The following is a 24863-nucleotide window of genomic DNA, read 5'->3' on the forward strand; positions in this document are numbered from 1 at the left end:
GGCCAGTGGGATCCTGCGGTGGATTAGGAAGAGTATTGCCAGCAGATCAGGGAGGTGATCCTGCATATCTGCTGATATATATATATATATATATAGAGATAGATAAGGCAATGGGTAGAACTTGATGCCCAGGAAGTTCCACCTGAACACAAGTTAAAACTTCTTTACAGTGCAGTGACCATGCACCAGAACAGATTGTCCAGAGAGGACATGGAGTCCACGGGGAGGTGGGACCAGATGACCTACTTTGGTCCCTTCCAACCTGAACCATTCTGTGACACCACACAGCCCTCCTCAGAAGGGCTGTCATTGGGCCACCATGGGGTCTTGAGCCAGGTTCAGCATGGTGATTCCCCCCATCAGCCCTTCCCATGCTCTGCTCCCCCAGGGGGGCTCCTTTAAAGGACACCCACAGGACAGGGAGGTCCCCTTGAGGAACGGGATAAAAGTTTATTGTATGTAAGAACAAAACCCATGAGATATGTACATGTATTTACATGACAAAATGAATAAGCCTAATTATTTACAACAAGGACCATCCTTCACAAGTCTGTACATCAAGAAGTAATCATGAAAATATATTTACACACAGGATCCAGCAGCTGTGGGCAAGATGGAGATGGAAAAAAACAAAACCAAAGGGTGAGGTGAGGGGCACCATGTAGACCTTGGCAGGGCTGGGTGTGGAGGCCAGTGCTGGCTGTCCCCACCCTTCGGAGTAGCAGTGTGGACCCCTGGCTTGTTGAGTCCCGAAGAAGTGGGTGGTAGATTGGAGGTGGCTGCTTTTCTCCTCTTTGTCTCAAAATTGCTGACCCATGCCTGTGCCTATTCCTGATGCTGGGTGCCTGGTCCATTCCCTTGACCCACAGCCACTGGTGGGATGCAGGCTGGGAGCTGGGGGGGTTTACAGCTCGCTGAAGCGCACTGCTGGCTCCAGCTTGTGGGACAGGGCAGTGAGCACCTTGTCGAACTTCTCGTAGCGCTCAGCCTGGCTGCTCTCAGCCCCACGGCTGCCCCAGAGCAGCCGCAGCTGGAACTCGGTGCTGAAGACTTCCAGCAGCTCCGCTTTGCCCTGGAAACCTGCAAGAGGGAGAGTCAGTTCCCTGGGATGGCACCCCCTGCACCTGTGGGATGCTCCATCCTGGTGCTGGGATGTGGCAGAGGGAAAGGGGCTCTGCTGTCACTAGTGCTTACCCTGCAGCTTCACCTCAGCGTTGGTGTGGTAGAGCCCACCATGGTGGGCCACCATCCGTGCTGCCTCCAGGTGGGCCATGACCACCTCCACGCCGTTGTCAGTGGCCTCCCAGGGCTCGGGGCTTTCCGTGAGAGCCTCATCCCGCTCCAGGAGAGTCACGAGGGGTATGATGTGGGGAAAGGTGGTGTTGGTCAGCGGTGGCCCTTCTGGGGAGAGAGGCACTCTTAGGACCCCACATGACCCCGTGACCCTGCGTCCCCCTCCCCATCTCCCTGCAAAGTGCTTGTGTGACCAAATGCTGCCGTGACACCATGCTCCCAGGAGAGGCTTCAAGGCTCAGCTGGACACAGCAGCTGCTGTGTCTATTCCATTGCTGTGCCTGGGGCCATTCCTTGTCCAACACAGCTCCTCCCAGCCAGGGTTTCTGGCTGTGCTGGGAAGGGAAAGCTGATGGCCGGCCATGCTCTGGCTGCATCTCCCAGGGCTGCAATGAGGAGCAGGTTTGCAGACCACAGGGCACCAGGCATTAGAGACACATGGCTTTTCATCTTTCCAACTGGCTGCCCGTCCCTTGGTTTGGCACTCACTGCCATACAAGCACAACAGTTTGGCTCAGCTGCTGGTTTTATTTAGTTATGAAATGCTTCCTTGGGAAGGAAGGGGCAAACAAGGCCAGACGGGCTCTGCTGAGTGCCGGGGTGGCTCAGCAGCCAGAGGGTGTCTGGCACTAGCTGGGAGAGGGTCAGAGCTCTCAGTGACGCCTTGCCCAGACAAACGTGGAAAGGAGAAAGCAAGTGAGACAAGGGGAGCTGCTCCTGTTACCTTTCCCTTCATTCAGGTTCTTCAGGAATGGCTTAAGCTTCTTCTCATAGAGGATTGCACCCTCTGTGTGCCTCTGCCTCAGCACCATCCAGGTCTGCTCCAGCCGGGCAATCTGAAAGGAGATGGGGCAGGTAGAAGGTGCTGGGGCAGCACAGCTTCCAGGCACCAGGGAGAACAGCCTGACCCTGGAGCCACAGTCCCCAGCCTTGCACACAACAGTGCCTGATGCTCCCAAAACCATCCTCCTTCACCAGTGCTCATGGCCAGACACTGCACAGCTCTGGCATAGAGGCTGGGCTTAGGATTTCTTCCCCTGCCTGTGCCCCAGGACAGCAACCTCCCTGCGTTGCAGCGGCCTTGAAGATGAGATGCAGGGAGGGGGCAGCCATTCCACCTCCTTTGTGCAGGCAGGAAGCAAGACTTCCCAGCTGGGCTCGATTTAAAATTGAATTTTAATCTCCTTTCATCTTCCAAAGGGAGCAGTGTGGCCCGGAGACGCTGCTGCCACAGCCTTGAGACTGATTTGTATTGTACCGGAGGGCAGATTCATTTCCTCCCAGGAACACAGCCCAGCACAAAACAAAGAGCCCAACCACCGAAAAACAATTGAATCCTGGCGGGACAAGGCTGTCTGCTCTGTGGAGGGGATGGCTCTTCCCCTTCCCTGCCTGCATCCCAGCGGATGTGGCCCCATGCCTCCCACCCAGGGCATTTTCCCCTTTCAGCCATCCCAATGACTCTTGGAGCCTGCAGGACACAGGGAGAGGGATGCATTTTGAGCAAGGGCTGAGCCCAGAACATGAGCACTAAAGGAGTATCCCCATACCTGTGTCATTTCCAGGGCACTCATTACAGCTGCAAAGCTGAACATGTTTCCCATGGTGCTCTTCAGCTCGGCAGCCAGCTGGATAGTTTTGTGGAGCAGGGCTGCCCGCTCCTCCGTGCTGCCTGTGCAGCCCAGGATGTCCACAGCGATCATGATGGACATGGTGTGAAACCTGCCAAGGGGCAAGACACAGAGCAGGGTCAGCACAGGGAGGGGGGATGCTCTGGGGTCTTAGACAGGGCTCCTCCTCTCCCCTGCCCTGTGCCAGGCTGGGAACACGCAGGGGAGCTGGAGGAGGCCGTGCAGGGCAGCCCGGTGGGCTCACTTTGGCCATGCTGTGCCGTACCGTTCCAGCAGGTCCAGGCGGAGCTGGTGGCCGTGGGGAAGGGTGAGCAGCTCCATGCCAGAGCTCACCCCCATGAGCCGCTGCATCTCCACTGTCACACCCAATATCCGAGCAACCTGGCAAGGAAGGTGAAAGCTGATTAGAGCTTTGTTAATTGAGGAGAGGCTGAATTATCCTCGGCAGCCTCTTGCGCCAGCCCAGCCTCTGCCTGCCCTGGCTGATACACCAGGCAGAGCCCAGCAGGGATGCTCCAATGCTCAGGGGTTGTCTGATGTTCAGGGATCCAGTGATCCCTGCCAGCCCAGATCCATCAGAGGGCAGTGGTACCCATCCCTCCCTCCAGGCCCTGGCCATACCAGGCAGTCCACTTTGGTGATGTGTTTGGCCAGTGTCTTCACGTCCACCTCTGCCAGCAGCTCTTTGACCTTCTTTAGCACAGTCATCTCCAGAGGTTTGTTATCTAGGGGGATGAGCAGGGACTGGAAGGCAGCAGGGTTGAAGGAGGAGGTTGTTTCCATGGTGGGGGGTACAAAGCCCTTGAAGTCCAGCTCTGCTTTCAGCCTCTGCCCTGCCTCTGCTTCCCCAGAGCTGTTCTCCACAGTCCCTCTCTGTCCTTCCTCCACCTTTAGCCTCTCCACGTAGCTCTTTGTTGGTAGCTGCTTGGTGTCGTGGGCTGGCCTGTCCCTGCTGATGGGCGAGCTGGGGTGCAGCTGGCAGTAGTGCCCCGTGTCCGGGTCGCTGTAGCTGCTCACGGAGGGAGAGGGGGAGGCACGGGCATACCCATGGCAGGGAGTGGAATGGGAGCTGTGGGCAGGGTCTGGAAGAGGTTTGCTGCTGTTCCCATGGCACAGCTGGGGTTCGCTGGACCTTCTTATGACCGGAGAGGCTGGGGTGATTCCAGATGCTTGGCAGGCATGTGGCTTTAGCCGTGTGACTGTAGGGAGCAGAGGGGACACTTATCAAAGCCTGAAGATGCACACACACATAGGAAGCGCAGATGCAGCACCCCAGGGACATGGGGATCAGGGAAAACCTCTCTGCCAAAACAGAACAACTTGATCCCAGAACAGCTGCACAATGATGCAGCCCAGGACTGGCTGAGGTTCTGTCCCTAAGGTCCCCCTCCTCAGGTCCCTGCATCACAGCAGTGCCAAGTCCAGACTGATCCACAGCCCCACTGTCCCCAGAGGGATGGAGGGGCAATGCCTACCTGTGCTGTAGGCAGGTGATGCTGGGTTCTCAGAGATGGAGGACATCGGGGAGTGCAGGTCTTGGATCTGGTCCACGCTGACAGCACAGTTGCGGATGATGTCTCTGTGGTGGGGCAGGGACACGCTGGGGAGGGGGCAGAGGGCACAGGTTAGTCCCTTAAAGCAGGGCCCAGGCAAGCACAGAGGGGCTGGAATGAGGGTTTGCTGCCCCAACACCTCCTTTAGATCATCACCTCCTTTGCATCATCACCTCCTTCTACAACTACCCATAACAAGCTCAGCTGGAGCAGTGAGCGGGTAGTCCCTGCAGCAACTGGGAGCAGAAGGAGTCACTACCCACTGACCCCCACAAACCAGAGACAGACCTGCCTGTAGGGACCCTGGTCCTACAGAGAAGAGCAGAGCAATGCAACCATATGCCATGCCATGCCATGCCAAGCTTCTTGGGATGGGATGAGTTTGGTCTGCTCCAGGGTGCTGTGGGGAAGTGGATCTAGCAAAGAAGTCATGGAGAGTAGTTTTCTGGGGTTGTGCTACAAAGTGGTATCTAACACTGTGTTACTCTATTTCTACCTGGGAGCTGTGTTGGGCTAGTTAGGTGAGCTGTTGCTCTGATCCAAAGCTTAGGAGAGGTGGAAAATGCCTGGAAATGGGACTTGGAAAGTTACCTAACAAGCAATGAGATCCTGCATTGGTGGGGCAGCAAGTGGTGGCCTGATGCAAACACTGTGTGTCAATGGTGCTGCAAAACATGCTGAGTGCAGGGAGGGTTGCAAGGAGTTATGGCAGGTAATTCACTGCCCTCCCTGCTGTGGGTGAGGGCTAGGCTGCTGTGATGTGTTTGGTCTTGAGCACTGTGCCTCAGCAGTGGGAGGAGAATGGGACAGCAGTGGTGGTGATAAGGGATTTGGGGAAAATGTGAGTGATGAGGAAAGACTGATGGATCTCTGCTCTTATGGAAGTCTGAGTGTTTTCCTTTCCCAGCCATAACAGTTGGTTGCCTGTTTTCTGCTGGCGCATTCTCACCCTGCCCTTGGGCTTAGAAGGTCAGGGTGGTGAGAAAGCAGCTTGGCTTAACAACAGGCTGTGTCCTGCTGGAGGCAGGGGTAGATGGGTCTGCCCTTGGCTGCTGCATGTGAGGATATGTGTGTGGCCCTGCCTTCCCTGCAGGGCTCTGGGCAGCCTGGGACTGCCAAAAGTGAGCCATACAAAGGAAGTCTCCTCCTCCACCTCTGGAGAAGCCCAGCTGGCCAAGGTTAATGTGAACAGCTCAGCTTTGTGAAGGCTGTGATCCAGGGTCTGTGCAGACTCCATCCAGCACAGACCCATCAGTCTCCTCCTGCCCATCAGGCTTTCAGCTCTGCTTGGTAACTCCCTGCAAATGCTTAATGGAAAGGGCTCTGAAAGTAAAAGGGCCATTCAAAACCAAACAACAAATGCTGTCTTGGTGTCTGGGAGTGACTCTCCTCTCATGTTTGCCTGGGAAAGCTCAGCTCCATGGCTCTAACAAGCCCTGACATGCTGGTAATCCTGGACTGGGTGATTGTAAAACACTCTCTGGCTTCTGGCCTGAGATGCTAAAGTCATGTCTGCTCGCTGGGTGTCTGCTGTGGTAGCTCAGCATGGCTGGCAGCCAGCCTGGGAGAAAAACCCAGTTCCAGCTGAGTGTTGGTTCTTCCCCCATGCCTCTGCTGGTCTCTCTCTTCCATCCCTGATCCCCAACCTCTGCTCTGCACCCAGAGAGCAGTGACTGAGCATGCCCTCCCTCTTTCCCAAGGCTGATCCTCTGCTCAGCTGAGCTGGGACGACACTATATGCTCACCTGGTTGGGCAGCCCTCAGCCCTGGTGATCTTGTCTGCAGTCAGACCGTCTGTCATGGTGATGCTCCTCCTCTTGATGTGCCCCCCTTTCTGGCTGGAGGAGCTGTGGGCTCCCCCATGCTTGCCGTTGGCCAGCCCGTAGCTGGCTTCCAGGTAGCGCAGGGGGAAGGTGCGGTTGATGGGGCAGTAGATGATGGCCCCGCTCTGCTCTGAGATGGCCTTGCGGTTGCCCACGTAGAAGCGGACAAGAGCAGGCACGTGATCAAAGCTCTCTTGCTCGAAGAGGTACTGCACATGCGTGTGGCCATCGCTGGACTTGACTGTCACCTTGTTGATCTTGAAGTGCAGTGGCTCGTTGCGCCAGCGGCACGTCAGCACATAGTCACCCAGGCTGGTGAGCGAGTCACGGATCAGGAAGTCACCGTTCCTCTGCACAAGGCTCTCGGACACCTGTCAGGGGGACAGGGCAAAGCTCAGCCACAGCCATGCTAGATGGACCACAGGGCATGAGAGGATGCTCTGCTGGGGTGTTATCTTGGACACTGGTTGATCCCCTTGCCCCCAGCTCTGAGCCACAAGAGGGCATTTGCTGTGGCAAAATCAGGCAGCTCAGAGCTAATGAAGCCCTTGACCAGATGTTTCCCAGGAGGAGAGGCTGGTGGTTCTTTGTGGCCTCAGAGTGCTCTCCCACAACATTCCAAGGGAAGGGTGCCCAGAGCCACCCACCTTCCCCCTCTCACCTCCCGCGGGATGCGGCCGTGGTACCAAGCGTGGCTGCGCAGGTCAGTGCTGCTCAGCTTCAGCTCCTCTTCCAGCTCCTTGTGAAGCTTTTCTGGAGATGAGTCGAGGATGTATTTCTCCTTGGAAAACTGCACAGGAGAAGAGAGAGTGTCAGGCAGGGCAGCAGTGCAGGGACTGGGGAGGGAAGGGCTGGAAGGATCCCCACGTGGGGACTGTGGCACCTGCCAGGACCACGACTGTCCCCAAAGGCCAGGTAGCTCAGCTGTGTGTGAGGATTACTGCTTGTGGCAAAGGATGTGGTAACGTGCCTGCTGATGGCCAGGTCCTGTCACCAGGAGCACTTGGAGGGGCTCCTGGTGGCACATCCCTATTGTGCCTGGCCACCCTGTGCCAGGTGTACTGCCCGTTGTTGGGCAGGAGAAAAGCCCTTAAATATCTCTGGGGCTGAACTGCCATGAGAAGCACTCTCTCAGGAGGAAAAAGAAAGCATTATTGCTCCTCTTTTAAATATCTACCACAGTTCTTCTTTCAAAGGGTTAACTCACTGTGTTTAGCCTGATGGCAGCATAAATAGTAATGACAAATGTAAAGGGAACCTTCTGCATTGAAATTAGCTTTTAGAAATTAGCTTTCACCAGCACTGGTGCACCTGAGCCTGGAGGATGCAATCTGGCCCCTCCTTTCCCCTGGAGAGATAAGGGATGATGGCTTCATGTGTCTGTTAGCTGGAGCCTGCCTGCTCCTTCCCTGCCTGCTGCTGGGCCAGTATTCCCAGAGTGCAGCTGCTGGCATGGTGGAGCCAGGGGATGTTTGGGGATGCGAGAACAGGTTTGGGGTTCCTGTGTGCTTCACAAGGCCAGTTCTGTTTGACGCAGTGGCTTTGAGGTGATCATGCTGTGAAACTGACACAGCTGCGTGATGGAGCAGGGCCTGGGAGCCAAGACCCCTGGGTTCCCTCCATACCCCAGATGTGTGGTGTCCTGAGAGGGGGATATGTGTGCCACTGCCATGGACTAATAAGCTTGGATGGGGCTGTTGGGGTGCTCTGTTCCTCTGCTCCCAGGAGCAAGGGTGGCTGGTAGCCTGGCTCCCCTCTGGTGGCAGTGCCAGTTGTAAGGAGGCAGTGAAGGCTGGCTCAGCTCCCCAGTGCCTGTTTGGGCAGGATTCTGGTGTTGTCTCCCAGGACAGGCACGGGCTTGAAGCCCTGCTGACAGTGCTCTGGCACTGCCAGAGGAGTAGGCTGGCACTCCCGGCTGACCTTGTGTGGCAGCTGGTTCCCCAGAGCACAGGGGGCTGCAGCCTCATGCCAGCACCTCAGGGACTTGCCTTGGAGCTGAACTTTCTGCCCAGTACCTCATGCTCTGTGCCTTGTATGGATTCCCTCTGCTCCTCTTCTGGTTGTGAGAAAGTGTAGAGAACTGTGCTGCTCTCCTGCCTTTACCCACTGCTCTTGTGGCATCCTTGGGACCCCTCAGAGTCCCTCAGCAGGACCCTGACCCCAGGCCTCTCCTTCCCCAGAGGAGATGTTCCATCCCCCCTGGTAGCTGCATTCATTCACCAAGCCAGGCAGAGATCCTGTCCTGGGGACCCTGCTCCAACCTGGGGAGATGGAAGGAGGCAGTGGCAAAGGGCCTGTGCCCTGGACCATGTTCTTCAGGGCTTGCCCTCACCAGCCTGGACCTGCCTTTATTCCTCCCTTCCCAGCTCCTGTCAAGTCAAAGGTGGTGGGAGAGTGGAAGCAGCCTATGAAAACAGTGTGGATTGAACTCTGACTTGCTCATCCAACCATGTTTATTCTCCCTATGAGAGGGTCCTGTTGAATGGAGCTGCAGGGATGTGTGGATTGTCCCCCCCCCGACCAAGGGCTGCAGGGAGCTGAGCACTTGCTGCTGCCCTGGGCCCTCCTGGAGACAAAGCCACCCGGTGCTGCTGAGCCCGATTAAAAATAAATGGTAGCTGGTGGATGCTGCAGGGGTCCAGCTGCCTCCTGGGGGGCCCAGGCCGAGCAGATGCTGTTTCCATGGTGACAAATCCATTGCCACAGAGCAGACCTGGCTTTGCCGAGGGGTGTTGGGGGACCCTTGACTGAAGCACCCTCTCTGTGACACGGTTCCCCCCAAACTCTGGGGCATCAAGGGACCTCCAGGCACCTCTGCTGTTTGTGAAGGTGAAAGCCATCAGAGCTGAGCTGGGAGCAGTTTGGATTACAGCTCTCCCCCCACCACCCCTGGAGCAGGGATTAGTGCCTGTTCTGCTCAGCATTGTACATCTGGGTTTTCCTCCAAATCCTCCCCATGCAAATGTGCAGGGTAACAAAAACACAAGGCCAGCTGAGCAGTGCCCAGTGTCTCCAAGCCCAGATTTGGGCAGCTGGCTGGCATCCATGCCAGGAGCCATGAGCTAAGCTAGCAGGAGAGAACAGGAGGTTTGAGAGAGGCAAGGAATGTTTTGCATCTTGCAGATGGGGGAGGGAACCTAGTTGTAAGCAGAGGGTGTCAGGAGCCACCTTCTCCAGCCACGTGGAGGTCACTGTCCCTTCAGTCCTTGTCTGAGTAGTTGATTTGCATGGCCACCAAGAAGCCACTGCTTGGACTGATTGTCAGGCTATAATGGCTGGGGAGGCAGCATCAGACTGATCACGGGGAGCCTTTTTCCTTGGTGTGACGTAACTGAGACCAGTCCTTATTGTGAGTCTCTGACGCTACTCCATGCTGCCAAAATCAGCTGTCTGCTCCCCCTCCTGTGCAGGAGCTGGGCTCCCCAGGAGCCCAGTGCTGTGCAGGGCCGTGTTTCCTCCCGAGCCCTTCAGCAGCACTCGAGCTTTCCCCGCTCCGTCGGGAGCGTGTCTCGGAGGAGCCGGGCTCGCAGCTGCCAGCTGGCCAGGTGCCGAGGCGCTGGCATGGCCTGCCATGGCACAGCCTGGCGTGGCACGGCCTGGTGAGGGCTGGCCAGGCGCTGTCAGCAGGGTGTGAGCGGATGTCTGAGCGCCCCGCTGAAAGGCAACGCTTGGCGCTCACAGCCGTGCCAAGGGAACATCTCACCATGCATGGCCCCATGTGAGGTCTTGCACACTATGGGTTGGGTGTGGGGAAAAGCCTGGACTCTCATTAGCATCTGGCTGGAGTGCATGGTGCTGCGCTCCAGCGTGAAGAACCCCAAGGCATCTTCCAGATGAGCAGGAAAAAATGGGAATTAGAGCAGTTCTCCAAACCAGCCGCACCAGATAAACCAGCTCAAAATCTGCCAGAGATGATGCCAAGCTTTGCTTGAGGAATCCCAACCAGCAGCCAAGCTGGCTCGGCTGGAGAAAGGAGAGTGGCCCGATGGGCTGTTTCACAGTCCTGGGGCTGGGGAATCCTCTGTAACAGCCATGCAATGGGGAAGCTGCCATGAGAAGGCAATTCCTGAGGCTCTCAATCCCTGCCTGCTTTCCTGACTCTCTGTGCTGCTTTCTTGAGGGAGGACATGCTTCCCAGCTGGGTGACAAGGACTGGAGCTGGTAGTGGAAGGGCAAGAGCTGCAGGGATGGAGGGTGCTGATGCCTGTGGTGTGTATAAAACCAGCAGCTGTCACTCTGCCTGCTCTAAGGAGAGCTTCAAAGGCTGGCGTTTGGCTTTCTATCCTTGCAGAGGTAATCTTATGAAACTGGAGTGATTTCCATTCTGCTTTCCTGCTCTTCCCTCCCAACCTGGAGGAGTTGCAGATGATGATGAAGTCAGCTTGGAGAGCAAGGTGTACTCACACCCCACCCTGCTGATAACATCTGACTAACCCCAAGGCACCAAGCACATCTGTTCTCCCTCCTGCTCATGCTGCCTACCCTATGCTGGGACGCTGGCTAGGGAAATCCCAGCTCCTTCTGGAGTTCTTCACCCCTGCTCTGGCTGCTGGAGCAGCTCTGGGGCCTGGGAAGCAGAACTGTGAGGAAATGGAGTAACAAGCCATTGGAAATAGGTGCCTGGGGAAAGCCACAGACTTGCATGAGGGGTCTTCTCTGCTTCCTCCACACCTGGCAATGGGCTACTTCAGTAATGTGTTTTGGAGCAAACATCCTTACTGAGCATCACAGCAAACCCAAGAACCATTCTGCCTGCCTGATGCAGGACTGCTGCATTTACCAGTCCAGGCACCACCCAAAAATGATTACTCCACCCTGCATGACCATGAGAAAATCCCACCACACACAATCCCCAGGTTGTTATGGGCTTGCTCTCAGTTTGCATGTCCTGCTGTGAGCCAGTCTGTCCTGCTGATCTTGATATCCATATGGAAAAGAAAACCCTTGTTCCTCTGTTCTCTCTTGCAATGAGTCTAGGAACCTAAATGGCCTCTGAGAAAGCATCAGCCTATCTGCCCACCCCATAGGTGACTGAAGGCATCTCTTGGTTATGTCACATCTCCATTAGTCCCCACTGAAGGCAGATCTTGGCTCAAGATCTTTGTTCTGGAGTTCAAAGCCCTTCCTAGGACTAGTCCTGGCTACCCTCATGGTCTCCTCTCCCCTTGCCTGTGCTCCTTTGTGGCAGCTCTGGAGCAATTCTACCTCGCTGGCAGGGGTGGGGTGCAGCTGGGGTTCATGGCCAGGAACATCTGGGTGCTCTAAGGTGGGACAAGCACTCCAGGTTGTGTGGCGGGGCGGCGGAGTATGCTGCTACTGCTACCCCGGGGGAGCAGGTCTCCAATGCAGTGATGGTGTGTGTGTTATACACACATTTCCATCCATCTATATCTTACTTATCTCACTCCAAGACGGCGGCAGTGGCTGCTGCTGCATCCCTTTTCGGAGCTGCTATTGGCCAGAAATGATGTCAGTGCTTCCCAGGCTGGGTGCACCGCCATTGGCGGTGAGCAGGGATGCGGCTGTCAGCTGGAAGTGCTCCAGTCATTCATGGGGACTTCAGTGTGTGTTTGCTGGGCACGCTTGGACACAAATAGATGGTGAAAGATCTGGCAGAGCCAGGTGAGCACTTAGGGCTTCACTTTTAACTCTTTCTGGGGTTGGGATGGAGTGCCCTTCATCCCTTCTCATATCCCCACACGAGAGCCAGATGCTCACCTGTCCCTCCCTTGTTCTGGCAGCAGCTGGCTGAAAGCACCCGCTCACCCCCTGCAATGTGCAGCCCAAGGGCATGTCCCCGTGTTGCTCAGTGGCCTTTGGACAAGTGGAAAAAGCTCTGCTGCTTTTCCCTCTTCACCCCCGCCAGCAATCAAAATCCCTGGCTTTGCGCTGAGATCAGCCGCAATCATGACAAGACTTGAAATGCTGCTTCTGGGCTCCGTCTTACCCAGAATAATCTCTAAAGCTCAGCACCTACCTCGCTCAGCAGGAGTACTGAATAACACTGCCAGCTCTCTTGGCTGCCAGCTCCCTTCTAACTTGCAATATACTACAGCTCGTGCTTCAGACCAGAGCCTGCTTGGCTCCTGCAGTCCTAAACACCTTTGCTCTCAAACTCAGTAAATGAGGGAACCAATTCCCACCACCATGTCCCCCTTGTGCAAATGCCAGAGTCCAAAAATAGGACAACTAGACTTGTGCCCAGACAGTGGCAGTGCTGGAACCACCACAGGACAGGTGACAGATGGATCCCAGCCTTCTCCCACTAGTCAGACCTGTGCAGTGCAACACAGAGATGGAAACCCGGGCCAAAAAGCTGAGTGTTCATCTGGGCTCGATCTCCCTCCTGTGCTCAGTGATGCTCCGGGCACATGCCACCTTTTGGGGGATGCTAAATGCTCCCCTTCATGAGGTCTGCTGCCCGTGAGGGCTCCCTGCAGAGACTTTTCTGCCTGTCAAAGCGCTGGTCTGGCTCTGGGGGTGGCTTTGGCTGCGCGGTCCTGGCGGAAGGGGGGCCGAGCTCTGCCCCCCGACCCGGTGCTCGGCTCACCCCGCGCTCGCTGCCGCCTCGCTGAGCCCGCACCAGCTTCGTGTGAGCGGGGGCACCGCAGGGCTCCCCAGGGAGGCTCCCCCGCTCTCCCGCGGGCCAAAAGAGCGCCCGGCGGGTGCATGGCCGTGGGTCCCCCGCACGCTTCCCCGCCCGCTGCCCCACGCGTGTGGCTGCCCGGCGGGGGCTCCGCGCAGAGCGCAGGGCAGCCGGTGCGCTCCCACCGCCGCACCCGCTCACCTGCACCTGCATGAAGGAGCCGCGGTAGAAGCAGCAGGCGGCCGCGGACAGGGCGCTCCACAGGCTGCACCGCTCCGTCATGGCGCGGCGCGCCCGGCGGGGGCTGCCCCGGCCCGGGCTGCACCGCCGCTGCCTCCGCCGCCGCCGGGCTTCAATTTCAGCCGCTTCCCCGATTACCTCATCCCTTGTCGGCGGCGAGGGGCGGGCTCGGTGCGGCGGCTCCGCCCCGGCCCGCCCCTGGGGGCCGCCCCGGCTCCAGGGAACCGAGGAAGCGGCACCTCGGGGGGAAGCGGTACCCCGGCTGTCTGAGCCCTGCGGGGGAACCGGGAACCAGCTCCTCCGAGGGGAACCTACGCTGCCATGCCACAAAGGGAGCCGGCATCCCCGAGGAGATGGGGCACCCCCGCTGCCTGTGCTCTGAGGGGAACTGAGAACCGGCTCCTCCGAGAGGAACCGGCACTCCCATGTCGCAAAGGGAACAGGCATCCCTGAGGGGATCAGGCACCCCTGAAGGGAACCGGCAATCCTATGCTGAAAAGGGAAGCAGCATCCCTTAGGACACCAGGCACCCCGGCGGCCTGTGCCTTGAAGAGAACCGGCACCTCTGAGGGCATCGGGAATCCCTGAAGGGAACCGGCACCCCGGTTACCCGTGTCCTGAGCGGGGCTGTTCCTCTGAGGTGACTCAGCTCCTCAGAGGGGAACAGACACCCCTGAGGGGAACCAGCACCCCCGGCTGCCGCAGCTCTGAGAGAAACTGGCTCCTCTGAGGGGATCAGACACCCTAAGGGGACCCAGCACCCCTTTTCTCCCCATCCCAAATCTGCCTGCTCTCCCCAGTGATGCCTGTGGGTCAGGGGCAGCCTTGTCCCCTATTGCCCATCCTGTCTTCCTTCACCCCCACATGGTGATATCTTTCTGGGAGATACACCAGTGCCCACCTCACATGGCGGGGAGCCAGCTGCCTGTTTCCTGTGTAGGCTGTCTCTGACTTGTGTTTAATTAAGGCTATGCTTCGGTTTAATTAAGGCCCCAGTATCACGTATGGGATGTGCAAGGCAGCACTGATGACTCAAAGCTTTGCTCCAGCCTCGACTTTTGAATAAATCCCCCAAACCCTGCCTGAACCCACTGCCAGCAGCTGTTCTGGAGACAGACAGGGGCTCCCTCAGCCCTGGCAGTGACAGGGACCTACACCTTGCTGTTCTTCCTCCACATCTGTCTGGCACTGCACGGCCTGGATTTGGCTGTGCTTCAGTAACTGGGGGCTTCACCCTCCCATCTGCAAAGCGTGTCCTGGCCCAAGGAGCCCCACGCCTCCCAGGCAACACTGTGACCTCGCAGAGGTATTCCTGCTGCCACCGACCACAGAACCCTGCAGCCTTCCTGCTAATTAATTCAAACGAGCCCCTCACATCACCAGGCAAGGAGACAGCATCTGAGGCTGATGAGATACAGGTCCCTGCTTGAGCAAGCAGCCCTTCTGCGCAGAACAAAGAGCTCAGAGGCACTGGCTGGGCTCTCACTCTGCCCCTGGTTTTGCAGGGAAGAGAGGAGACAGGAGAGCAGCACGGCTGAACAGCCGGACAGGGCTGAGGCATAGAATTGGTAGCAGCACACAGCCTGGGGGCAGGAAACGTGGGGCAGCAGGTCCCACGGGTCCCATGGGTGCCTGCAGCCCCACCAGCATGGGCAGGGACTCTCCTCCTCGCCTCCTGCCTGGGGCTGAGGGACAGAGCAGATGGCACTGTGCAGGGACATACTGCTCCAAAAAGATGCAATGGTGAATCATCCTCCTGCCAGGGCTTCTCCCCTCTGAGGGGGCTTCTCCCCATGGTTTTCTATTGAGGCTTTCACCAACAAGTGAGCAGGAGCCTCATGGGGTGCTGCAGGGTGAAGTCCTCCAGCTGTGACTGTGCTGCCCCTCCTCACAGGGAAGCTGAAAATCCCTGACTGAGCTCTCATAGGACATGTGACAGCTTTACTGCTTGCTGCTCTCCTGAAGGGTAGCATCTTTCTGCAGCTCCTTCACCTGCACAAAGGGCAAAGCTGGGGTAGCTAGGATGTTGAAATAGAGAGCTGGGCGTGCAGATCCCCAGGCAGCTTGGAAATAACAGCCCTTAGGCTATTATTAAAGCACATTAATTACCAAGTGCTTATTGATCCTGGCTTTCCAACACTCTCTAGCTCCCGGTTGCACATCCAATCTGGCCAGGCTTGGTAATAGGAGCACCAGCACTGGTCGTTCTGCAGCTGAAGCTCAAGGGCTGATGTTTGGCAGATCCTTGGTGCACACCTGGACACAGACCTGCCTGTCAGCTTTTGCTCATGAGGGCTTTGCAACACATCCTCTCCCTCTTCCTGACTCCCTCCTTCACTGGCTCTTTTCTTCCTGTCTTTCCTTTGCTCACCCCTCACCAGTATTTCCCCTCTGCTTGTTTCCCTCCCAGCTACACCAACCAGTGGCAGATCCCAGCCCCATCCCCCCTTGCTCCAAAGGCAGGCACAGCAACCTCTTTCCCACCCTAAATCTTGCAGGATCTGGGGCTGAACACTGCTGGGTGCTGAGCATCATGCAGCTGCACAGGCTGCCAGCCAGGCACAGCACTGCAATCAGCTGGAGTGTCCCTGTCATCGGGGTCACTCACACTCTGGATAATTACTGATTTGACTAAAATAGCTGCTGTCACTGCAGCCATCGTTTGCTTCTCTGACCAAAGGGAGGTGGTGTATAAATCACAACCCATGGGCTGTTTCTGGACACCATGGAGATGGATGAGAAATAAAGGCCAGATAGCTCAGGTCTGGAATCTAACTGGATGGTAGGCAATTCTCCTCCTGGCTCACCAAAAAGTACTTGATCCCAAAGGCAGAGCCATATCCATTGCTCCCCACCCATATTGTTTCAGTCTATTAAATCATGAGCCATAAAATGTGTCCATCTCTGGGTGCACACACTGACAATGCCAGGGAAAACACCCCCAATTATTCTGCTTCTCCCCTCACCCCCTCCTGGCCATCACAGGACTTGCCTGTGTGAGCAGGAGTTTCTCTGCATATCCTCAGGTCCCCATACCAGGGCCCTGCCCTGCAGAGGCCAGTGTATTGGCTTTGCAGGGGAAAATGAACTACATCACAGCCAGACCCAATACACCCAGTCAGAGCTTTGTTGTCCTGGCACACGTCCCACTTGCAGCTCTGTGAGCTCCCATTCTGCCAGTCCCACATGGCTTAAGGGCACAGAGAGGAGAGCATCCCACCCGTGGGATCACTCTGCTACACAACAAAAACCTCATCTGACCCCACTGCCCAGAGGCTGCCAGCTGCCAGACTCGGTACGTGGGGTCCTCATTAGCCCCAGGGATGGACGTGCAGGGAGGTGACCCCTGTTGGAAGCAGCAGATGAGCTCAGGGTCCAGCCAGCTCTCTCCCAAGCTTGCCAGTTGGTGCTGCCACAGGGGGTTCCCACATTTTCACGTCTGGCTAAAGCCACCAGCAGGAGCCCCAAGTCCAAAAAATGAAGGTGCAGAGCTCTGTGCTAATTAGACCACCCAAGCTGGGCACCTCAAGTCACTTCTCAAGAACCCCATCTGCCCAGTGGCAGACTAGATTAGATCCCCACTGGGCAACTGGACTCAGGAGGCTCCAACTCTCCTTAAACAAACACTCCAAAGGCCATGCCGTGGCAGTGACCGCCCTGTCACTTCAGTGGGTTTCAATGCTTTGTGCCCAAACTTCACAGCACCCCTGCCACCGCTCCTCTGTGCCTGCCCAGCGCCCCATCGTGCCAGCAGCCTCCTGCAAAAGGGCCGCTCTCCTCCAGAGCCAGGCGCCTCACTAATGAATTTCTGGCCAGACATGAAGAGTCCTCAGGAATGTTAATAGTTTGCTGGAGGATAAGCAAAAGATTTGGAGAGATTTACACCAACTTTCATGTGACAGCCACGAAAGTGGCTCAAACCCTTCCGTTTCTTTACGTGGGGGTGGAGGGAGGAGGCTGCGTCTGTGGGCGTTCACAAGTATCTGGGAACATGAAATGCAAGCAGCTCCTGTGGGAACAGCACTGGGGCGACCACGTAGGGCTTGTGTCTCCTCTGTCTTCCCTGGCCTTGCCAAAGAGAGAACCCAGATGGGAGGAGGGGGGCAGAACTGAGCAGCTTGCTGGTGTAAGACCTGGGCAGTTCCAGGGCCACCATCCCCTCTCCACCCCTGGCACCCAGCTGGGACAGGATGTGATCACACTTTGTGTCTTACCTTCACGTATTCACTGCCAGACTCCAGGCCATCGTGGTGACTAAAAGGAAGAGGAACAATAAAAATACATAAGTAAAAGACCTTAAGTTGTGACATGCAGGTCAAAGGCACAGCTTGGGGAGCTGGGTCTGTGCCCCTTGTCTTGCCACAGTGCCAAGAGCATGGCCATGGTTTTGGGAGAGGTTCCCAGGGCGCCAGCACTGTTCCTGCCTGCTCTGTGCCCACTCTCAGCACAGGGCTTATCCTCCCTAATGCGATCAGGGGAGAATGAAGCCTTTTTAGAGGATCTTGCCCCAAATCGGCTTGGGACCGTGTGAGCTGAACCAGGGAGACCCAGCAGCCAAGCCAGGGTCCCCGCAGGTCACAGTGCTGTGGGATACATGGCCAGGTGGGAGGCCCTGTGTCCTGTGCCCTGGCAGAGCTGCATTCCCAGTAGGCAGCTGTTAGGACACAGCACCCAGACAAGCATTTTTGACTTTATGGCTTTGTGCAACTCTACAGAATTCAAACTCCCACCAAAGCTAGACCTGAACTGTGATGTCCTGACTGGGACTGCTTTTCATGCTCTCATAGGTCCAGATAAGTGTCCATATGGAAGAGTCCCAGAGGAACAGAGAGTTCAAAAGGAGAGAGGCTGTAACAGCCTGAGCTGGGATGTGCTATATTGAGGTCTCACCTTTCAGAATAAAATACAAAAATCCAGATGTCTTTAACCAGAATGAAGAACCTGTTGTCTCCCCAGTGCCAAGCTTCAGTATGGACATCCTGCTGTTTGCCAAAGTTGTTTGCCTGAGCACAAGGCAGCAGCAGGGGCCTGGGAATGGCAGGCTGCCACACCAGGACAGGCAGCTGCAACTAAGGAATCACCAAATCCAAGGTCATCATAGACCTGGGATGTCCCTTCCCTGCCAGGAAGGGACACATACGTCAGACACATACGGGAAACTGCTGAGGGTCCTGCACACAACTTCTCCCTGAGACCCACACTGGTAGCAACCCTGGGGAGCCAAACTCCTCCTCTGTAGGCTCTATTCAGGTGGAAGGTGGTGCCTGGTGGCCTCCTCAAAGGGAAGCAGGGACAGCAGAGGCAACCACTGCCAGACATTTTTCCACTGGACATCCCCCACGGCATTACAATGGGCTGTGACAGTCTATACCAGGCCCTTGTAGCGTCCAACCATCCAGAAGACAACTCCCACTTCTGGAACCCTTGGAAGTCTTTAAAAAATGTATGGATGGGAACCTCATTCCTCAGTTTCCCCCTCTGTAGAGCTGCCTCTGGGGAAGTTTCAGCTGGCAGGGCTGCCAGAGGGGTCTGCAGGGAGTGTCAGGCAGTGCCTGCGGGAGCAGCGTTTCCAGTGCCTCAGGCACGGCATTTAAGGACACGCTGCAGTGATGAACACAGCAGGGTTGACTTTTGGACTCAGTTTCAGTGGTATTTTCCAACCTTAGCGATTCTGTGATTCCCCAAGCCCACACTGCAGACCATATCCCCTGGTGTCCAGCTTGGGAGGGGGAAAAAGGGTCTGGAAAGCAAGCCCATACTCTTCTGGAGGTGAAGAAAATAGCAGAGCATTTGGGAGTGGGGATGGATGCAGACTCCCCTGGGCAGCTGTGGGCTGCCTGCCCGCCCCGGCGCTGCCTCTCCAGCCTGTTTGCCCTTCACACGCTGCAGAGCTGCCTGGTGCTGCGAGAGCCGTGAGAAAAACCGGCAGGAGGACGGGGGGCCTCTGGGCAGGAAGTCGGGAGCATGGGAGCAGCTGGGAGACGCTGGAGAGCCCGGGCAGGAGAGGCCCCTGTGCCGGGGAAGGGCAGCAGCTGGGACCGCAGCCCCCCTGGTTCTGCACATTCCTGGAGGAAACGGCATTTTTGGGGGCAGACGAGAGCCTGGGAGAAATTCCAGGGCTGCCTTTAGAGTGCGGCCGTGGCTGAGCTGCTGAGACCAAGAGCTGCAGCAATGGTATTGGGGAGTGGGGGCTTGGTGGGGTGGCTGCTCCCTTTGGGCTCGGGAAAGCATCACCACGACTCACAGATATGCCAAGATCTGGGCTGGCTGCTGGGAACAGTCCAGGAGGATCCTGTGAGTCCAGCCCTGGTCTGAAGCCTAGGCTCTGCTTTCCTTGGGGACGCAGGCTGTACCCTAGTGGCACCTCGTGCCTCAGTTTCCCGCTCTGTGGAGCTGCCTACAGGGAGGTTTTGGCTGGCAGTGCAGAAAGTGTCAGGCAGTGCCTGCGGGAAGCGGCGTTTCCCCTGCCCCGTGCACGGCCGCGCACGGGGAAACCGAGTCATGTCCGCCCTGGGACCTGCCAGCAGCCACCTCCCGTTAGTCAGCGTGTCCCTGCCGGAGTCACGGCCACCGCCTTGCTCTGAGCAGCTCCACAAGCTGCGTGCCAATCCCTGTTCCACAGCAGCACAGTTTCCCCCCCTCACAGGCCTGAAAACCTCTGCACAGGAGCATCCTCAGCCCACCCTCTTCTGGGGACTGTCCTTACCAGAAATACTCCGGGGGGCCAGGTGGAAATGTGCCCCAGGGCCATATTTGTTTCCTCCCACCAGGGAATATGCTGCTGCCATGGCCTGGCAGGAACAGACTGTCCCCAACCCCAGGGATGTGCCTGTACAGGAGGAAGGGCTGGGGCTCAGCATTATCCCGGTCCCACTTCCTCCCACCCGCCCCACAGCAGGGCCTGGCCTTGGGATGGCTCTGGCACACGGCTGCTCCCTGAGCCAGGGGCTGTGGCAGGGGCTCCGAGTCAGAGTGTGGAGGAGCAGAAATAACCCTGATGCCACGACCTGCTCTAGTCACTCTCGTGCCTCAGTTTCTCTGGCAAGCAGCAAGGCTACACCCATAGTCATGGAAGCCCCACAGGATGCAGAAATGTATTTGGCCCCCAATTTTTGGGAACCCACTCCCCAGATTCAAGACACCCACGTGACCCACCCATGTCCCACTGCTGCTTGGCTCCCAGCCACACTGGCTTGGGATCTAAGTAATTTCTGGGAGACAGAGGGTCTGGGTGAGCCCTCTGCAGCCTCCTTGGGGACTCTCTGCCACTCTGTGTTCACCGAAGGATGTGGCAGTGCCACCAGCCCCCCAAACCTCCGAGCCCCTGGTGCCGGGTCTGCTGCGGTTCCAGCAGCTCTTTCCCGGAGGAAAACACCACCACGGGCTGGGGGCCTCGGCACCCGAGCAGCGGCTCGGCTCCGGCACCTACCTCCAAGTTTTGCGCCTGCCCCAAGCAAAACCCCTTCCCAGCTTCTCCCTCCCCATCCCCTCCGCTGTGCCGGAGTGCGAAGGGTGGCTGGGGACCAGGACCCCTTACCTGCCCTGTCCCAGGGTGGGAAACCTCCTGCCCAGCGCTGTCATCGGCCCTGCGGGATGCAGCAAACGCCGTGCTCGGGATGGGGAGCAGCTCTCCCGCGCTCTCCCGCCTTGCACTGAGCGCCGGGACTTCGGGGCGCGCAAGGCGGTGGCGGACCCTCCTCCTTCCCGTCCCAGCCCTCCTCCGGCCCACCCTTCGGGCCGGCAGGAATGTGTGGTCTGCACAGCCCGGCTCCCACCGCCGAATTTCTCCTCCTCACCCCGCTGCCGGGACCACCCGGACCTCCGGAACGCTCAGTGTCAGGAAAAGGAGCCCCCGGCCCCGGGGCGGTGCAGGGGAAACAGGGACATCAGGGGCCACTTGAGTGCAGAGAGAGGAGAGTCAGGTCAGGGAAAGGAGGAGAGATGTTTTCCGGAGAAATTTGGAGTCGCCTTTGCCTGTGTCCCCAGTCCCGCACACCCTCCTGGGCTGGGGTCGCATTTGGCCCCTTATACCCAGAGATGCCATGGGGCTGGGGGATAAAAATCCCTCTGGTTGATCCTGCGGTCAAAACTCTCCAAAAAATCCATCCGTCATCTCAGAGGGCTGAACCTCCAAATTCCCCCGGAGGGGGAGATTGTGCCTGGAGTGGGGGATTTGTGCCCAGAGTGGGAGTTTACTGGTAGGTCATGAAGTGGGGACGGAGTGTCTGGTTTCAGGATTTGCCCCTGTACCTTGGGAGAGGCAGTGCTGCGGCAGAGGGGGAGAGGATAGAGGGGGTGGAAAAGAGGAGAGTGAGAGGAGGAGGAGGAGGAGGCTGTAACAGTGCTGGTGTGAGCTCTCCGCAGCAGCACATCGTGGTGCTGGAACGCAGCCGCCGCAGGACAAAGAGATGCCGGGGCAGAGCGGGGCTGCGAGATGTTTCCACCCTGTCCGGAAACAGGAGGGAGCAGAAATCCCACAGGAAACTTCGTTCCCATGGAGCCGCTGACCTGACCATGCTCCAGCTGTGCTGTCCCACCGGCCAGGTGCATCCCGCTGGCACCGTGGGCACGGGGGGGACATTGCAGTGACCCTGGTTTGTCCCCAGGCAAAAGGGGACAGAAGGCAGAGCAAACCTCAAGGGCTATACCTGTCTGGGGAGATCTTGTCAGGATGCTCTTGTCCCTTTTCCAGCAGATCCCCATCAGTGGTCTCTGCTCCAGCTGCTGTGTCAGGGCTTGTGGTTTGGCTGGGGTTTGGAGCCAGGCTGGAGCTCGGTGCCTCTGTCCTAGGGCAGGAGACATTTCCCACAGGCTCCTGGTCTGTCCTGGCAATTGCTGCCTCCAGGGTGTCCCCAGGTTCAGCTTTTTCCTCCTCCTGCTCTGCTTCTCCAGCAGCCAAGGGTGAGTCTGTGCCAGGGTCAGGGGTGCTGGACATCTCAGGGCACTTGAGGCTGGGGAGTGGGGCTGTCTGGGGGGTTTTGTTGTTGGGAGTCCCTTTCTCCCAGCAGTTCTGGCTACTCTTGTCTTTGCCCAGGCTCTTCCCTGCCTTGCCCAGGTTGACCCTGGGCATGGTGCCCATGTGGGAGTACATGTTCGACGACTGGGCGTAGGGGCCAGGGCTCTTGGGCATGGTGTTGAGATCATCCTGGGTTCTGTCAAAGGGCTCTCCCAGGAAGCCATGGGGAGGTGGGAGATGTGGTCTGAGATTGTCAGGAAAGCAGGGGTCCACAGAGGTACGCCGGAAGGTGAAAGAGCGGGGGATGCTGCTCAGGCTCCCAAAGCCTTTGAACTTGAAAAACTCTGGCAAGGAGAAAGGAATGATGAGTGTGGGGTTACTGCTGGCACGGTGTGATGATGGGGGTGTCCCAGAGCCCCTGGTCCTGGGTTGGAGTGGGCATGGGGCACTATGCAGCCTTGTGTTACACCCACATCTGCAGGCCCAGCTTGGCACGACATCCCTGTGCTCTGCGGTGTAGATGATTCTGCTTGAGGCATCTCTGTTGGGTACCTGGGAACTCTGCCCTGGTCCCTCTGGGTGGAGAAGTCTCCTGTGCCTGGCAAATCTAGCAGCTGCATCTTCCCACCACAGCTGAGGGGTGGAGGAAACACCCAACCCCGGTGAGCAGGCAACTGTAGAAATGATTTCTGCCTGCCCACTTCCTCCAGGGGACTCTGGGCAGGGCTCTGCCCATCCCCACAGCCTCAGGGAAGCCCTGCAGGATGCAAGAATGGCACACATGGCATCTCCCCAGGGAATGGGGGTCCTGGATGCCCATGACCTGCCCACATGTACAGGGTGAAGCAGGAACCAGCCACGGGTGCTGCTGCGGGCAGGAGATAACCTCCCCACTTCCTCGCCCAGCCCCTCGCCTGCTCCTGCTGCCACCTGCAAGTGCTGAGCACAAACATGCTCGCCAGAGAAGTATTTTTAACTCCGGAGGGCGGCTTTGCATTTCACACCTCAGCCCCAGCTCAGCTCTGAGCATCGCTGCGGTGCCTGGATGGTGCCGGTCTCAGTACTCGGGGTGAGCGAGCCTGTGGCTGCAGCACTGCTGAGCAGTGCTTCCCTGCCGGCCGTGGGTGCCTCCGGGGGTTTTGCAATGTTGATGTTGCCCTGGGGCTCTGTGAAGCACGGCGGATTTGCCGGGGCAGGAAGCGACACGTGTCAGAGGTGCTGAGCAAGGACCCGGGTGTCCTGGGCTGCTCAGCTCTTGGATTCCCACCTCCACTTGCCACCCATGGGCTCTGCGGGGCATCCCTGCAGCTGGACAGGCTGGAGGGGCATCCCAAAAGCCCCTCTGCGAGGCAGAAACCTCATGGCCTGAGTGCAGTTAGAGGCAAAACTACTTTGTGCTAAAACATCCCCTTGGAGTCCAAGCATCTTCTGCTACCTGCTGCTCCTGGGGCTGCTGAAAGGTGGGAAAGGCAGCACTGGGGATTTTCCCCATTTCCCCAGCACTCCACCACAAAGGAAAATCCCAGCTGGGATGGTGCTGTGGGTTTGGCCAGTGGAGGGGTCCCAGGGGAGGGGAGGGACCAGCCCCCCTCTGGAGCCAGCCCCGCAGCAGGAATGCAAGAGAGCACAGCCCAGCGCTGGGAATGGGGTGAAGGCCACTGCAGCCTCCCCCCGGGGCTCCAGGGGAAAGCTGAGGTCTGTGAGAAAGTGCAGAGCTCGCTCCCGGTGGGTATCGAGCACTTCCTCCCTGAAGAGCCAGTGGGAACCCATTCCCAGGCTCCCTCCCTGGCTCCTCTGTGTCACCCCCATCCCTGTGCTGCAGGAGCACCCTGGGGTGAGGGTCCTTGCCACCCCTGGCCCCCAGCCCCAGCGTGTACCCAAGCCATGCACCCTGAAGGGTGTGATTTAAGGAGTGAAGACCCCCAACCCCTGCTGTGCATCCCTCTGGTCACATCCCAGCATCCAGCACGGGGCTGAGCTGCAGCAGAGTGGTCCCAATCCCAGCACCCAGCTCCTGAGCCAGCACCCAGCCCTGTGGATGGAAACCTCCAAAACCTCTCACCCCAATGAGTTTCCTAAGGAGAGCAGAGCCTGTCACAGCTCCAGACAGCCCTGGATGGGATGACCCAGGGAGCATGTGAGCAACACACTCAACACCAACTCTCACACATCCTCCTACCCACCGAGATGTCCAGGTGAGCACCCCATTGCCCACCCACCCTGTCCTGTGGTCACTTACTGAATTTCTTGAAGCCCCGTCGTTTCTGGCCCTCGGCCATGGCCGCGCTGCTCGGAGGCCGCGGGGACCGAGAGGGACAAGTCTGTAACTGTGAAGCCCTTCCCTGCCCGCTCCTCCCTTCCTGCCCCCCCTGCAACCACCCCGCAGTCACTCATCGCTCGCTCGGCGTTTCCTCCCCAGTGCTCTCCTCTGCTCCCTGCTCCGCTGCTGTCCCTGCCTGCCCTCACGCTGTCCCCACAGCTCCTGCGCTCCCCGTGGCTGCTCGCACCTGCCTGGCTGCTCAAGAGACACCTCTGCACCCCAATTTGGGGATGTCTGCCAGATGTGGACAACCAAAAACCTCTGGGTGCTGACTCTAGAGGAAGGTGGCAGCCCTAAAAGAGAGTGCCAGCCCCATGGAAGAAGGTGGCAGCCCCAGGGGAGTGTGACAGCCCTATGGATGAGGCTCCAGCCCTGCAGACAGGACTCTGCCATGCACACCTGGTGCTCAGCCCCTGTGGGGTGAGAGCTGGGTGGCATCGCTGCCATCAGGAGCACTCCCC

General features: G+C 57.9%; 1 protein-coding gene across 5 annotated transcripts; it reads right to left on the minus strand.

Moving 5' to 3' along the window:
- Positions 1-425: 425 nt before the first annotated feature.
- SH2D3C (SH2 domain containing 3C) lies at positions 426-24491 on the minus strand. 5 transcript variants are annotated; one of them, XM_050981045.1, is made up of 12 exons: positions 24322-24437; positions 21775-22426; positions 17341-17380; positions 6962-7090; positions 6223-6671; positions 4400-4524; positions 3546-4123; positions 3190-3305; positions 2844-3015; positions 2018-2129; positions 1195-1398; positions 426-1080 (listed from the first exon to the last, which is right to left on the minus strand). In XM_050981045.1, the coding sequence occupies exons 1-12, from the start codon at positions 24359-24361 to the stop codon at positions 905-907; spliced, it is 2793 nt and encodes a 930-aa protein (XP_050837002.1). In that variant the 5' UTR covers positions 24362-24437; the 3' UTR covers positions 426-904. The 5 variants fall into 5 exon arrangements, with proteins under 5 accessions (XP_050837002.1, XP_009091733.3, XP_050837003.1 ...); XM_009093485.4 differs by having other exon boundaries at positions 1195-1401; XM_050981046.1 differs by lacking the exon at positions 21775-22426 and having other exon boundaries at positions 1195-1401; positions 24322-24491.
- Between the last annotated feature and the right edge of the window lie 372 nt (positions 24492-24863).

Source organism: Serinus canaria, chromosome 17 (assembly GCF_022539315.1).
Source record: "Serinus canaria isolate serCan28SL12 chromosome 17, serCan2020, whole genome shotgun sequence".
NCBI classification, from domain to species: Eukaryota; Metazoa; Chordata; class Aves; order Passeriformes; family Fringillidae; genus Serinus; species Serinus canaria.